The 14,474-nt window shown below is 46.4% G+C and overlaps 1 protein-coding gene across 1 annotated transcript; it reads right to left on the reverse strand.

The window, feature by feature from the left end:
- Positions 1 to 212: 212 nt before the first annotated feature.
- On the reverse strand, positions 213 to 12,215 carry LOC109148608. The gene is made up of 6 exons (XM_019296341.1): positions 11,385 to 12,215; positions 10,819 to 11,223; positions 10,355 to 10,774; positions 1,352 to 2,390; positions 1,128 to 1,272; positions 213 to 1,026 (listed from the first exon to the last, which is right to left on the reverse strand). Exons 1-6 carry the CDS (start codon positions 12,213 to 12,215, stop codon positions 213 to 215), a joined length of 3,654 nt encoding a protein of 1,217 aa, XP_019151886.1.
- Positions 12,216 to 14,474: the final 2,259 nt, after the last annotated feature.

Here is a 14,474-nt window from a genome sequence, read left to right on the forward strand (position 1 = left end):
GGACATACCATAACAAAATTCGTTGTCTATCATTATTAACAGACAAAATTCAAAATGGGGCAGTTTTGACCATGGTCCATGTGGACCACAGTCCACAATAAAATTTGTTTTACAATACAAGATGAATTCTAGTTTATGATATAATTTATCACAAGATGTATTAATCAAACGCTCCGTGTTTTTTTTTTTTTTTTTTTTTTGAAAGAATAAGATTAATTCATTGAATCACGAGCAAGAATGTTTACAAGAAAAGATGGGGGAGTATCAAACCACTCCCCGCAACCTGACTCGGAAAAGGTCTCCCTAGCAACAGAATGGGCGGCACAATTCGCAGATCGCCTAGCATAACAGAATTTAACATCATCAATATCCAATGCTAAATTCCTAACATCATCAACTAAGAACCCGAAAGCAGAATTAAAAGAAGGTGATCGAATTGCATTATAAACAACTTGGCAGTCCGTTTCAACATCCACAGCACTCATACCTGTATTCTTCAACCAGCTCAGAGCCTCCCGGATACTCAAAATTTCAGCTTCTTTGACCATATATACCCCGGGCACTAACATGTTCTTCGCAGCGAGAAAATTTCCAAAGTCATCCCGCAAAACCCAACCAAAGCTCATCAATCTACTACCCTCCATCAGGGAGGCATCCGTATTTAACTTCAATCTGCCTAAAGGTGGCTTGGACCATGTGTCCACACGTGTTTGAGCAGGTTGTTGTATAACCGGCTCATTTGCGCTCCTCCAATTATCCAGAAACAGCATAGCCCTTTGTACCACTGAGCTAAGGTCAGCATCCACCCCCTTCCACACACTGTAATTTCTACTGCACCAGATACCCCATACTACCATCATAAAGACAGGCAACTGATCAGCATTTAATGAATTCAAAACCCAGAAAAACCAATCATTCACACGATTACCTATAAAGGCACTGATGTGGGGCATTCCCAAATTATTCCACAGGTTGGCTACTTTAGTGCAAAAAGCAAACAAATGAAGGCCAGTCTTCTCAACTTCCCTGCACATATGACAATACAAAGAGCATGCAACATTCTTAGATAATAGATTATCACATGTCGGCAAGAAAGATGATGCCAACTGCCAACTAAAGTTCTTCACCTTAGGAGGGATGTGGAGCCCCCATATACTCGACCACGGACGGGCATCCGCAGGTACCATTGTAAGCTGTTTATAACAAGATTTAACCGTATAAGTGCCCTTCTGATCCCAATGTCATACCCACTGATCACGAGGCTTGCATATGCTAAGAGGAATATTAAGAATCAAATTAGCATCACGTGGATTAAAGATATCATTCACACAACCCACATCACAACTAGTACCTTGCACATTCATGAGAGAGGACACCGGTGCTTCAAACACTGACTGATGCAAGTCAGTTTCGACATACGGATTCTGATCCACTGGCAACCACGGATCCGAGCCAATAACAATGTCCTTCCCATCCCCTACCGCCTTCCTGCACCCGGCCATCAGGATACTTTTCACCTCATACATACCCCTCCAAATATAAGACAAGTTATTCCCTTCCGAAGCCCCGAAATAATCACAATGAGGGTAGTACCGTGCCTTAAACACCCGAGCCACCAGACTCGTCGGCCTAGTGATTAGCCTCCAGGCCTGCTTTCCGAGAAGAGCTTTATTCATCTCATGAAAACGACGAAAACCCATCCCACTCACAGCCTTCGGTTTACACAAGCCCTCCGAGGTGCGCCATCTAATCCCACGGCCATCCCCCACACAGCCTGTCCACCAATACTGGTTCATGATGTTCTGAATGTCACGACAAAGCCCAAGAGGTAACAAGTAAACCATCATTGCATAAGCCGGCATCGCCTGTATCACATTCTTCAGTAGCACTTCCCGTCCGGCCCTAGACAGATACTTAGAATTCCAAGAACGAATTCGTGCCAAAATCCGTTCCTTCAGAAAGCCTAGAATAGCCCTCTTCCGTTTGCCAACCAGCGATGGCAAGCCCAGGTACCTCCCAGTAGTATCCCCTTCCTCCACACCCAGGATATCCACAACTTCATTACGCACATTCTGCGGCACATTCGCACTGAAACAAGCTGCTGACTTTTCATAATTGATATGCTGTCCAGAAGCCTTGGCATAAGTATCCAACACGTATCTCATTTGCACACTCTCCTCCACGTCTGCCCGATGAAACAGAAAGCAATCATCGGCAAACAGCAAATGAGAAATGGTAGGTGCCCCTCTCGCAACAGTGACACCATGCAAGAGCCCTGCAGACATCTTCCTTTCGATCATGGCACTCAACCCCTCGACAACAAACAAGAACAAGTAGGGAGACAGCGGGTCCCCTTGCGGGAGACCCCTACCTGGTATAATTGGCCCTACCTGTAACACCCCGAAATTTTTAAACTTTTGGAGCTTATATAATAAAGGTGAAATCTCATTAATTCTCAAAACATAATATAAGAGTACGGGGTGCTATGCCACACCTGAGCTAGAGAACTCAGGTGCACAGGCTAGATTCTAACAATCTCAATCAGTATCAATACAACTCATGGCACGCAGGCCGAAAGGGAAAACTATCTAATCTACGCCCCAAACCTCTAGCGCGCTCCAGTGATCTACTCGTCTGTGCCTGAAAGCCAAATATATCTGTTCAGCGAGAGATGCTGGTAACCCACTCCAACGCGTTGAAATACAATACATATAGATATATACATAGTTATACGAAAGACCATTTCGAAGCATGAAGATATATCCTAAGAGACTCTAGCTTTCAAACAGGGAATAGACTCGACAGATAGGGATAGACACAACCAACAGACATAATCAAGCATGCACAATTCACAGGCAGATAGAGATAAGTACAGCCAATAGTCATAAACAAGCATATACAGTTACTAGCATGTATCCTAGGGTCACGCTTCCATAACAACTCAATCATCCATATCTCATCACATAGCACACTTTGTTGGTGCCACAGAACCAATCGCATGCCCATACATGAGGGTCAGCGCATATAGCTCTGACACGGCCCCGCAGCACCCTGCCCCGTATTGCAACACGGAGGGGTCGATCGCAACCGACCGATGAACCGCAGCTCATTATAGTTTGATCGCAACCAAACAGTGGACCGCAGCCAGGAAATATGAACCGCAGCTCATGTAGAAACGTTTGATCGCAACCAAACGGTGGACCGCAGCCCAAGAGTGTAAATCTGACCGCAGCCAGCTTCTGAACCGCAGCTCAAGAATAACCAATCCGATCGAAACCGGATTGGGGTATCATGCACACATAACACATAGCAAGCACATGCAACCCACATTAATCACACTAGGAAGGGGGAGAAAACGTATAACAAAACTTATGCGTGATCCTTCACATACTAAGAATAATCCTAAGGGGTACATACTTCTTTTACCTAGGTCAACGGGATACCCATTCAACTAGCATGCAATATATAAGACTCATACCACCTACGAACGATACCCGAAATATCAAACTAGACATAGGCACGATAGACGGAGTCCGTTGGGACACCACGGGGGTCGGGGGAGCATCAAACGGGGAAGCCAAAATCCCAAGGTGGGGTAAAATCCAGCGGGTAGCCGGTGGTTGAGGAGTCACCCGCCGGCGGCAGCGTTCCGGGCAGCGGGTGCCCGGCGGGCAGCTGCCCGCTGCCGGCGTTACCATCATAGACCGCGGGTAGGTGGCGGGTCCCCTACCCCCACCTACCCCCCACTGACTCTTTTATCACAGAAAAACGCCCCGGGAACCATTATGGAACCCGAGACCATGCTTAGACACCTTCAAACGCAATTGACAACAACACGTAGACAGTTAACGGATTCAAAAGCAAGAACATACGACACATAACCTATCATGCTTTTCTAAACATAATCAACACCCAAACATGCGAATTCCCACCCAATATACCAAGAATAATACCATACGAATTCCATGATATAACCTAGGGTTCTAATTATTTTTAGATCAACAAGAACACAATTCGTCTTCTAATATCAAGATTCGGTAGGAATATCATATAAACATCAAGAACATCAAGAACACCATATAATCATCAAGAACCTCTTATCATCAAGATCACCCATGGAATCATAACACCAATTATCAAGATCATTATAACGAATCATCAACATACAAGAATATGGGGGAAATCCTAAGAGGGGAATCATAGCTATGAAAATAGGTTTTGTTGAGACATGGGTTACCTTTTAGCCTTAATTAATTCCTTGGCTATGAAGGGTCTTTCTTGAAGCTTTCTTCTTTCTTGATTTCTCCTAGGGGAATTCTTGGAACTTCTTGTGTGGTGAGGGATTATTGTGGTGGGGGTTCTAGGTGCCTCTTAAGTCCCCTATTTATATACCTAGGAGTCCTAATTAGGAACTAATATTATAGGCTTGCTAATTCTATTCCTTTTAGGGCTAGGGGTTGGGTTTTAGGGGTGAGGGCCCACGGACTATGGTGGGCCTTTTCTAAATTAATTATTGTAATTTAGTTCTTTCTTCGGATATTTGATTAAATGATTAATTGGTTTTAGGGGTCGTAACACGGGGTGTTACACTCTCCCCCCCTTACGAGGGAATTCGTCCCTGAAGCCCGGTGTGTTAATACATTCTTTCACCCCTGGACATCCCGCATTTTGGCCTCCTGGTTAGGAATATGGCCCCCACGTTTTGTCTTAGCTGGGGTAGACTGGACTTCTGGTGGTGTGGTGATAGGAAAGTTTGGGTCTACCTCGGTCTCCTGCTCCGGAGTTGGATGCCCCGCGAGTGCCCAAAGCGGCCTCGATTGCTGCCACTCTCTGATCTAACGCGCGTGTCGTACGGATCAAGGACGAGAACCCTTCCTCCATGATTTGGTTTTGCCGGTTGAGTTGCGCTAGGATGCGCTCATTGACCGAACCCTCGTTTTGCTCCCTTGGGTTCCCTCCCGATTGTGGGTGCACTGATGGGTTAGGCTCGTCATCCTCCTCCTGATCCTCATTTCCCTCCAGACCCCCACAATCCTGCATTGCTCGTTTGAGCTTTTTGTTGGAGATGTCCAATTGGTCGACCAATTTTCTTCGCTCTTCCTCGGGTGTGAGGCAAATTTCTTCGAGGGTGAGGTAATGTCCCCCCCCCCCCCCCCCCTCCAGTGTAGTAGATATCATTGCGGCGGAGGTTCTGGGCGTTAAAGATCATGCCATTCGCGGTTTTAACCTCAGTGTGGCTTAGGTCCACCCCCTTCTTCTCCATGATCCAACTTAGGATCATCCCGTAGGGTAGGCTAAGTCGGTTGCTTGTTTTGCAAAACTCCATGTGTTTTAGCATGAGGGCCGGTAGGTTGAACTTGATTTTGTGTTTCAAGAGATAGGCAAAGGTGCACTCTAAACTCCCCACGTCCTTGCTCTTATTGTTTGTGGGCAAAAGGCTATCGGTTACAATCATAACCAATATCTTTTGTTCCGCCGATAGCCACTTCCTATTCGGTCGTGTGGCCGATGTGAATCCTTCCTCTTTCCCGAGTAGGTACCCGAGATAGTCCTTGTACCCCGTATTTTGGGTATCAATCCACCCCTTTCGATCGTAGTTTGACACACCCGTGGTGGTCAACTTTAAGAGTTTGGCCAAGCGGCCCTCGGAGAGTATGATTTCCTTGCCGCGGACCTTGGTGGTGATTTCTAGCTTATCACCCCGTTTGGTGGCTACTAGATGTTGGTAGAATTATTTAACCAATTCGGGGTACGTATCCCCCTTGATGGTGAGATACGTATCCAAAAGCCCTTGGTGATTAAGCATATCAACTAATTCCGGAGAAAATTGGTCGGGTTCAAGGGCTTTACCTCCGATCACGGTATAACCGACGTTGCTCCATTCTGGGGTGCGGGTTCCGAGGGGTTTCTTTGGCATTGTGAAGCTTCACTTGATGGTGAAGTTTTCCGGCGAACTTTCCGGCGAGACTGCGGCGGGGCCCCGGTGCGTTTTCTGGCGAGTTTTCCGGCGGTGCGACTTTCTTCGTTGCGAGGGAGGCGGCGGCGACTGGGCTCCGGTGTCGGCTTGGCGAGGTGGAGCGGCGGTCCTTGATGGCGTCGGACAGTGGTGGCAGCGGGTGGAATTCGGGTAGGTGGCGGGCGGCGCTGGCGTCGCGGGCGTTCTCCGGCGGCGTACGGCGGGGCGTGGTCTGGGCGGTTGGCGGTGGTCCGGTTGCTGACGGCGGTGGTTCGTGGGTCTCGGCGTGGGGGGGAGGACGGTGAGGTGAGTGGGAGAGGGAAGGAGGGAAAGTGAGGAAGAGGAAGAAGAAGAATGGTTTTTGATTTGGGGGTTTTGTGGGTTTTAGGGTTTGATGGGAGGCTTTAAGAAGATAATGTTCCCTTGAGGTTTCAAGAAACACCCTTAACTTAGTGGTTAAGACCTTGATCTTGTGTGTGGGAGGTCAAGTGTTTAATTCCCATTGATAACACTAGGCCCTTGAGGGTGTGGTCCTTGTCTTTTTCCCTCTTTTGTTTTCTAGTGGTGGGAGGCTTGGCTTGTAATATAATTTTGGTTTTATCTTCGTAAATAGGATCGGATTTCGATCTAATCTTTTATTTATAAAAATTCCGAAGTAATTGAGCTAAGTAAGTAGTTTTACCACGAAGGTGATTACAAGGGATTTGCCGGTTTATCCTAGACATAATTCATCTTCTTGGTTTTCTTCCGCGGGGTTTGCGCGGTCCTCGTCTTCTGGGGTTAGGTTCCCCTCCTCGAGATTGCTCTCGTTCCCGAGGTCGGCCTGGGTGCGGCTCATGACGAATATTTTCCTCGGAGCGCCGTAGTTTCCTTGGTGGGTGGTGCCCCCGTGTTGACCCATGGTGGTGGGGCGTGGCTTTTGGGGTTGAGTGTACTGGAAGGCCTTGTGCCCCTCTTCACCGCAGTTGAAGCATCGCCAGGGATTGCCCATGCAGTCTTTACCTCTATGGCTTTTGTTGCATTTCGGGCAAGGGAAGCTCCTTGTGTTAGCTTCGTTGTTCCCTAGGGGCGGCCTTTGGTTGGTCAGATTGCTCGATCTTGTGTTGGTGTCGTTTCTCGTCCTTTTCGCCGGTGGTGCTCCACCTCCGGTGTTTCTCTTTCGTATCTGTTCCTGAACCCCACGTTGGAGTAGTTGGATTCGATAGAGATTTGCGGCACTAGAGTAAGCCTCGTTGAGGGTCCGAGGTCTACTTACTACTAGTGCTTTTCGGGCTTCGAAGTTGAGGCCTGATACGAATCTCTCTATTTTGGTCACCTCTGTGGGGACTAGTTCTGGCGCGAAGCGTGCTAGTTCGAGGAATCGTTTATGGTATTCCATGACGGTAGCTGTCCCTTGTTTCAAATGGAGGAACTCTTCGTACATGGATGCTTTTACGTGTGTTGGGGTAAAACCGTTCTCGTAGTCGCGTTTTGAGGTCTTCCCAGTCGAACCCTGGTTCCTGTTGGTAAGCGGGCCCCTCGTGGATCCACCAGAGATCGGCCTCGTGTCCGAAGTAGAACGAGGCTATCTCTACGCGACGTTCTTCCGGGCATTCTACTATCCCTAGAATTTTGTCGAGGGTCCGGATCCATTCCTCCAGGATTTCGGGATCCTCTTCTCCTGAGAACGTGGGTGGTCGATGGTTTGAAACTCGTCGGGCGACGTCTGAGTTCGCGTTTGATGGAGGGGGCGGGGGCCTGTTGTTGCGAAGAGCTATATCGCTTAGTGCCTGGGCGACTTGTGTTAGTTGTTGTAGGGTTTGAGTCAGGGGGTCATGTGCGGCGGGTTCTGGAGTCCTTGATTGTCTTCTGTTTGGCGCCATGCTGTCGTCTTTCTGGGTCAGCGTTTGTAAGAACGTTAAGTTAGAGTTCGGTGCTTCTTCTTTTGCTGTGATAAGCGGGGGAAAGTTTTCTTTAGATAAGGGAGAGATAAAGTGTGGGGAGGTTATGTGTAGGTTTCACAGTCTCACCGCGCGTCCTAAGATTCCTGAGTCTTATGTCCATAAGTACCTAGAGTTCAAGTCTTCATCCTAAGGCCTGTCTTAATAGTATTATCCTAGGGTCAAACTTAGGCTCTGATACCAACTGTAACACCCCGAAATTTTTAAACATTTGGAGCTTATATAATAAAGGTGAAATCTCATTAATTCTCAAAACATAATATAAGAGTACGGGGTGCTATGCCACACCTGAGCTAGAGAACTCAGGTGCACATGCTAGATTCTAACAATCTCAATCAGTATCAATACAATTCATGGCACACAGGCCGAAAGGGAAAACTATATAATCTACGCCCCAAACCTCTAGCGCGCTCCAGTGATCTACTCGTCTGTGCCTGAAAGCCAAATATATCTGTTCAGCGAGAGATGCTGGTAACCCACTCCAACGCGTTGAAATACAATACATATAGATATATACATAGTTATACGAAAGACCATTTCCAAGCATGAAGATATATCCTAAGAGACTCTAGCTTTCAAACAGGGAATAGACTCGACAGATAGGGATAGACACAACCAACAGACATAATCAAGCATGCACAATTCACAGGCAGATAGAGATAAGTACAGCCAATAGTCATAAACAAGCATATACAGTTACTAGCATGTATCCTAGGGTCACGCTTCCATAACAATCCAATCATCCATATCTCATCACATAGCACACTTTGTTGGCGCCACAGGACCAATCGCATGCCCATACATGAGGGTCAGCGCTTATAGCTCTGACACGGCCCCGCAGCACCCTGCCCGTATCGCAACACGGAGGGGTCGATCGCAACCGACCGATGAACCGCTGCTCATCATAGTTTGATCGCAACCAAACAGTGGACCGCAGCCTAAGAGTATGTCATCTGACCACAGCCAGGAAATATGAACCGCAGCTCATGTAGAAACGTTTGATCGCAACCAAACGGTGGACCGCAGCCCAAGAGTGAAAATCTGACCGCAGCCAGCTTCTGAACCGCAGCTCAGGAATAACCAATCCGATCGCAACCGGATTGGGGTATCATGCACACATAACACATAGCAAGCACATGCAACCCACATTAATCACACTGGGAAGGGGGAGAAAACGTATAACAAAACTTATGCGAGATCCTTCACATACTAAGAATAATCCTAAGGGGTACATACTTCTTTTACCTAGGTCAACGGGATACCCATTCAACTAGCATGCAATATATAAGACTCATACCACCTACGAACGGTACCCGAAATATCAAACTAGACATAGGCACGATAGACGGAGTCCTTTGGGACACCACGGGGGTCGGGGGAGCATCAAACGGGGAAGCCAAAATCCCAAGGTGGGGTAAAATCCAGCGGGTAGCCGGTGGGTGAGGAGTCACCCGCCTGCTGCCCGCCGACAGCAGCGTTTCGGGACACGGGTGCCCGGCGGGCAGCTGCCCGCCCGCCGGCTGCCCGCTGCCGGCGTTACCATCATAGGCCGCGGGTAGGTGGCGGGTCCCCTACCCCCACCTACCCCCCACTGACTCTTTTATCACAGAAAAACGCCCCGGGAACCATTATGGAACCCGAGACCATGCTTAGACACCTTCAAACGCAATTGACAACAACACGTAGACAGTTAACAGATTCAAAAGCAAGAACATACGGCACATAACCTATCATGCTTTTCTAAACATAATCAACACCCAAACATGCGAATTCCCACCCAATATACCAAGAATAATACCATACGAATTCCACGATATAACCTAGGGTTCTAATTATTTTTAGATCAACAAGAACACAATTCGTCTTCTAATATCAAGATTCGGTAGGAATATCATATAAACATCAAGAACATCATATAATCATCAAGAACATCAAGAACACCATATAATCATCAAGAACCTCTTATCATCAAGATCACCCATGGAATCATAACACCAATTATCAAGATCATTATAACGAATCATCAACATACAAGAATATGGGGGAAATCCTAAGAGGGGAATCATAGCTATGAAAATAGGTTTTGTTGAGACATGGGTTACCTTTTAGCCTTAATTAATTCCTTGGCTATGAAGGGTCTTTCTTGAAGCTTTCTTCTTTCTTGATTTCTCCTAGGGGAATTCTTGGAACTTCTTGTGTGGTGAGGGATTATTGTGGTGGGGGTTCTAGGTGCCTCTTAAGTCCCCTATTTATATACCTAGGAGTCCTAATTAGGAACTAATATTATAGGCTTGCTAATTCTATTCCTTTTAGGGCTAGGGTTTGGGTTTTAGGGGTGAGGGCCCACGGACTATGGTGGGCCTTTTCTAAATTAATTATTGTAATTTAGTTCTTTCTTCGGATATTTGATTAAATGATTAATTGGTTTTAGGGGTCATAACACGGGGTGTTACACTACCTGTCGCTGATCATGCAGAATATGATAGTGTACCGAAGTGACAGTTTCCAACATAATCTCAACCCACCGGTCACTGAACCCCATCTTAAGCATCACCGCCTCCAAAAACTTCCACTCTACCCGGTCATAGGCTTTCGACATGTCAAGCTTCAAAGCCACTAGCCCCTTACAACCCTGGGTCTTTCGCTTCAAGTGGTGATGTACCTCAGAGGCTAACATGATATTGTCTGTTATCAACCGGCCCGGAATAAAAGCACTTTGTGCATGTGATATCAAATTCTGCAGGAGAGACTTCAAACGATTAGCACATACCTTTGCCGCAATCTTGTACACAACATTGCACAACGCAATCGGTCGCAGGTTCATCATAGTCTCCGGATTAGTCTTCTTCGGGATCAAAACAATCAGGGTATCATTTGCCTAAAACGGTAACCTGGCTGTACCCAAAAAGTTCCTGCAAAAACCTGTAACTTCCCCCCTACAATGTCCCAGAAGTACTGAAAGAACCCTGGTCCGAAATCGTCAGGTCCTGGGGATTTATCCGGATGCATCTGAAAAACCGCCACACGCACCTCTTCCATACTCAACGGCCACAACAGCCATGCGTTATCACGCTCAGTAACCCTTTCATCAATTGCTTCCACCACCTCCTCCATATCCCCATAATCAGGCGCAAACAAGTTATTAAAATAATTGAGCATTACATTATCCAAACCTGTTTCTTCCCGAACCCAGTCTCCATTCTCATCCCGGAGCCTCTTGATACTATTCCTTCTCCTCCTCGCTTTCACCGAGTTGTGAAAGAACTTACTATTCGTGTCACCACCTTGGTACCAATGTTCTTTGGCCCGCTGTCTCCAGTATATGTGCTGTTGTTCAAGTAAAAACAACAACTCCTTTTCCACTGAAGCATACTCCCGCATTCCCGGCGAGACAACAGCCCCTCTAACCAGCGCTTATTCTGCTCAATTTTACGCTGAAAATCCTTATTATAACTTCGACCCCATCGCGATATATCACGTGCACATACCTCCACTCTATCCAAAGTATCCAGGCCTACTGTCCGGTTCCAACTGTGTATGACTATTTCCCTGCAGGCCTCTTCTCTCAACCACATGTTGTTAAAACAAAATCTAGCCCTTTTCCGCACCCGCGGTAAAGCTACGGGCGTTAAGACAAGAGGAAAATGATCACTGTACAAAGTGGGCAGAGACTGCGCCCGTACCTCCTCAAACAGGTCCAGCCAACTCTCACTTGCTAGAATTCGGTCCAACTTTTCCTCTATCATCCGGCTAGTCCCACGTGACTTCACCCAAGTGAATTGGTGGCCACCAAACGGAACATCCTGCAAACCACAATCCGCGACCGCCTCCCTAAACCCATTAATGAGCCACCCCGGATGAGGTGCCCGTCCCATCTTCTCAGACTGGTCTAATAAGTCGTTATAGTCCCCCATATCTAGCCATGGTAATGTAGACCGCACTGATAGGGTACGCAATAACTGCCATGACTCCCTTCTACGATGCCTCTCCGAGTACCCGTAATAGCCCGTGAACCGCCAACATGGACTGCCCACATCCAATCTCACTTCCGTATCCACATAGTTTAAGGAGTAACTTACCACATTCAACTCCACAGTATTATTCCATAACAAAGCCAAGCCACCACTATGTCCCACTGCATCAACCGTGAAAGCACAATCATAACCAAACTGCACCCGGATATCCTCAATTCGATGCTTATCTACAAAAGTCTTAATAAGAAAAATCACACTCGGCCTCTTAGTGCGAACCAAGTCCGCCAACACCCGAATTTCCCTCTGGTTGCCAAGCCCCCGGTAATTCCACGATATGATACCCATGACTCTCGGCGGGCCTGCGCCGCAAGACCCGCCTCCAACCCGTTTTTAGACAGACTAGTTTCATACTCCATACGTTCACCCCCCTACTGCCACACTATCCTCCCCTTCTTCCAATCTCCTTTTCTTCGGCTCCCCCACCACAACACTGGGAATTTCCACCGTGGCTCCCCCAACAACCCCACTGGACACACCCCGATTAACCGGTGCTGTTCCCATCTGCCCAGTCCGGCCTCCCACATCCCCAGCCGGATCAATCTGCATGGCCGGCGACTTCCACAACCTGCGCTCAGCTGTTGCCTCGGGTGGAATCCAACACTGATTTTGTGTTGGTGTTCCACGTCGCGACCCTGCTCTCAACCAAACCCCATACGGCTTTTCTGATTGCTTATCACCCCGCTGCAATGCCAACCTGCAATGTCTATCCCCGTGGCCAATCACACCACACAAAAAGCAAAAGGTCGGAAGTCGTTCATACCGAAAATCTATCACAGCCCAATTGCCCGCATCCCGTTTAAGCTTCATCTGCTTCTTCAATGGCTTCTACACATCCAAAGAAACCCTAACCCGAAAGAACGCCCTCATAGAGCCATCAAAATTGCGGTTGTCCGTTTACGCAACCTCCCCTAGGAACGAGCCAATCGCCACCAACACAGATTCCGATCGGAAACCCGCCGGTAAAGAATTGACTTGCACCTAAAAGTCTGCGTGGGTTAGCGGCACAGTCTCCGGGTCTACTCCCGGTGGCACCCTCTTCATAATGAGCAGACTCTACTCATAAGCCCAAGGCCCTTCACACAAAATACGTTCCAAATCCCCCTCATGATAAAAGCGGAAAAGGTACTTACGTGGTTGTAGCTCTCGCATGTTAACTCCCATAACTGCCTGCCAAACACCCGCCATGGTGTCTTGGAAAAACGCAAACCGGATGGTGCGGCTCGTGAGAAGTCTCCCAACCGCATAGAATGAGTCGTCAACCTCTGCCTGATCAACATTAACTGCCGGAACACACACAGCAAAATCGTCGTTATCCACGTCGGCTAGCGTCAGGTTGGCGCACTGCTGGGCTATGTCGTCTGTCTCCATGTCGTAAAGCTACGTCCGAGTCGTTCACCGTAGACGCGGTGGTTCCGTCAAGGAAAAACAAAACCCTAGAAGACTCGCGGAAAATAGCGAGAGAGAAACAAAACCCTAATCTCAGTGGAATTTGTGTAGTCTTCGAATGCGAACAAAACCTCCAAATTAATTAAAGTCATTTGTTCAAAGTCTATAAAACGTTTAGTATACGGCAGTAAGAGTATAGTATTTTCCCTTCCCTTACCTAAGCATACTACGTAGTACGTACAAAACATTGGTTGAAGTGTAATGATCATTGCACTTCGTGTTTGACACTTAAAATTTGTGAAAAATAAAGTTAAATGTAGTGGAAAGGAACTAAGATTTTGAACTAAAGTTTTTGAATCAAGGTTTGAGCTAAGGTTTTGGAGCTAAGGTTTTAGCCAAGGTTTGGAGCAAAAGTTTGGGCTAAGATTTGAGCTAAAAGGTTTGGAGCAAAAGTTTGGGTTAAGGTTTGAGTAAAGAGTAGATTTGCATTAATGGTTGCATTAAATGTTTGCAAATCGCACTTGGGTTTGCTATAAATAGGCAACCTCTCTTCATTGTAATAAATTATCACATCCCATTAGCAGAACAATGTATCTTTAGAGCTAGAGAGATATGGAGTTATATTTGTAATTTTTATTGTAATATCATTTTGTCAATACAAAAATTCTTTTTCAAAATTACGTTATTATGTGTATTTTTATTATAAATTTTAGGCTAAAAATATTCTCAATATTTCCAGCCCAAATTACTATTGTAATTAGGTGTTATAAACCGTATAGATCCTAACAGAATTAATGCAGTCATTTTCCCAAAAAGCTTAATTGAACACTACAAAACTAGTCTTAGCTTGAATGAGAGGGAAGGCGATTAAAAGTGCCTTAGCCCTTAAGCAAATTAAAATGATCTGACCACATTAAAACATTATTAAATCTTATTTAATTATTTGCTTAAAATTATAAAGTATTTTACTATTAGGAATTTAGTTTTTTTTTCCGATGACGGGGCTGCTATCAGAGGATATGCACTAGGTAAACTCCACTTTTGTTTAATAATCTGGAAACCACAAAAGAGATAAATTGTACTAGAAAGACTCTAAGCGACAAACTTGGAGTTGGTTCATTTTAATTACACTTCATGTCTCTATTATCCAATTTGATT

Source organism: Ipomoea nil, unplaced genomic scaffold, assembly GCF_001879475.1.
Source record: "Ipomoea nil cultivar Tokyo-kokei standard unplaced genomic scaffold, Asagao_1.1 scaffold2144, whole genome shotgun sequence".
Lineage (NCBI taxonomy): Eukaryota > Viridiplantae > Streptophyta > Magnoliopsida > Solanales > Convolvulaceae > Ipomoea > Ipomoea nil.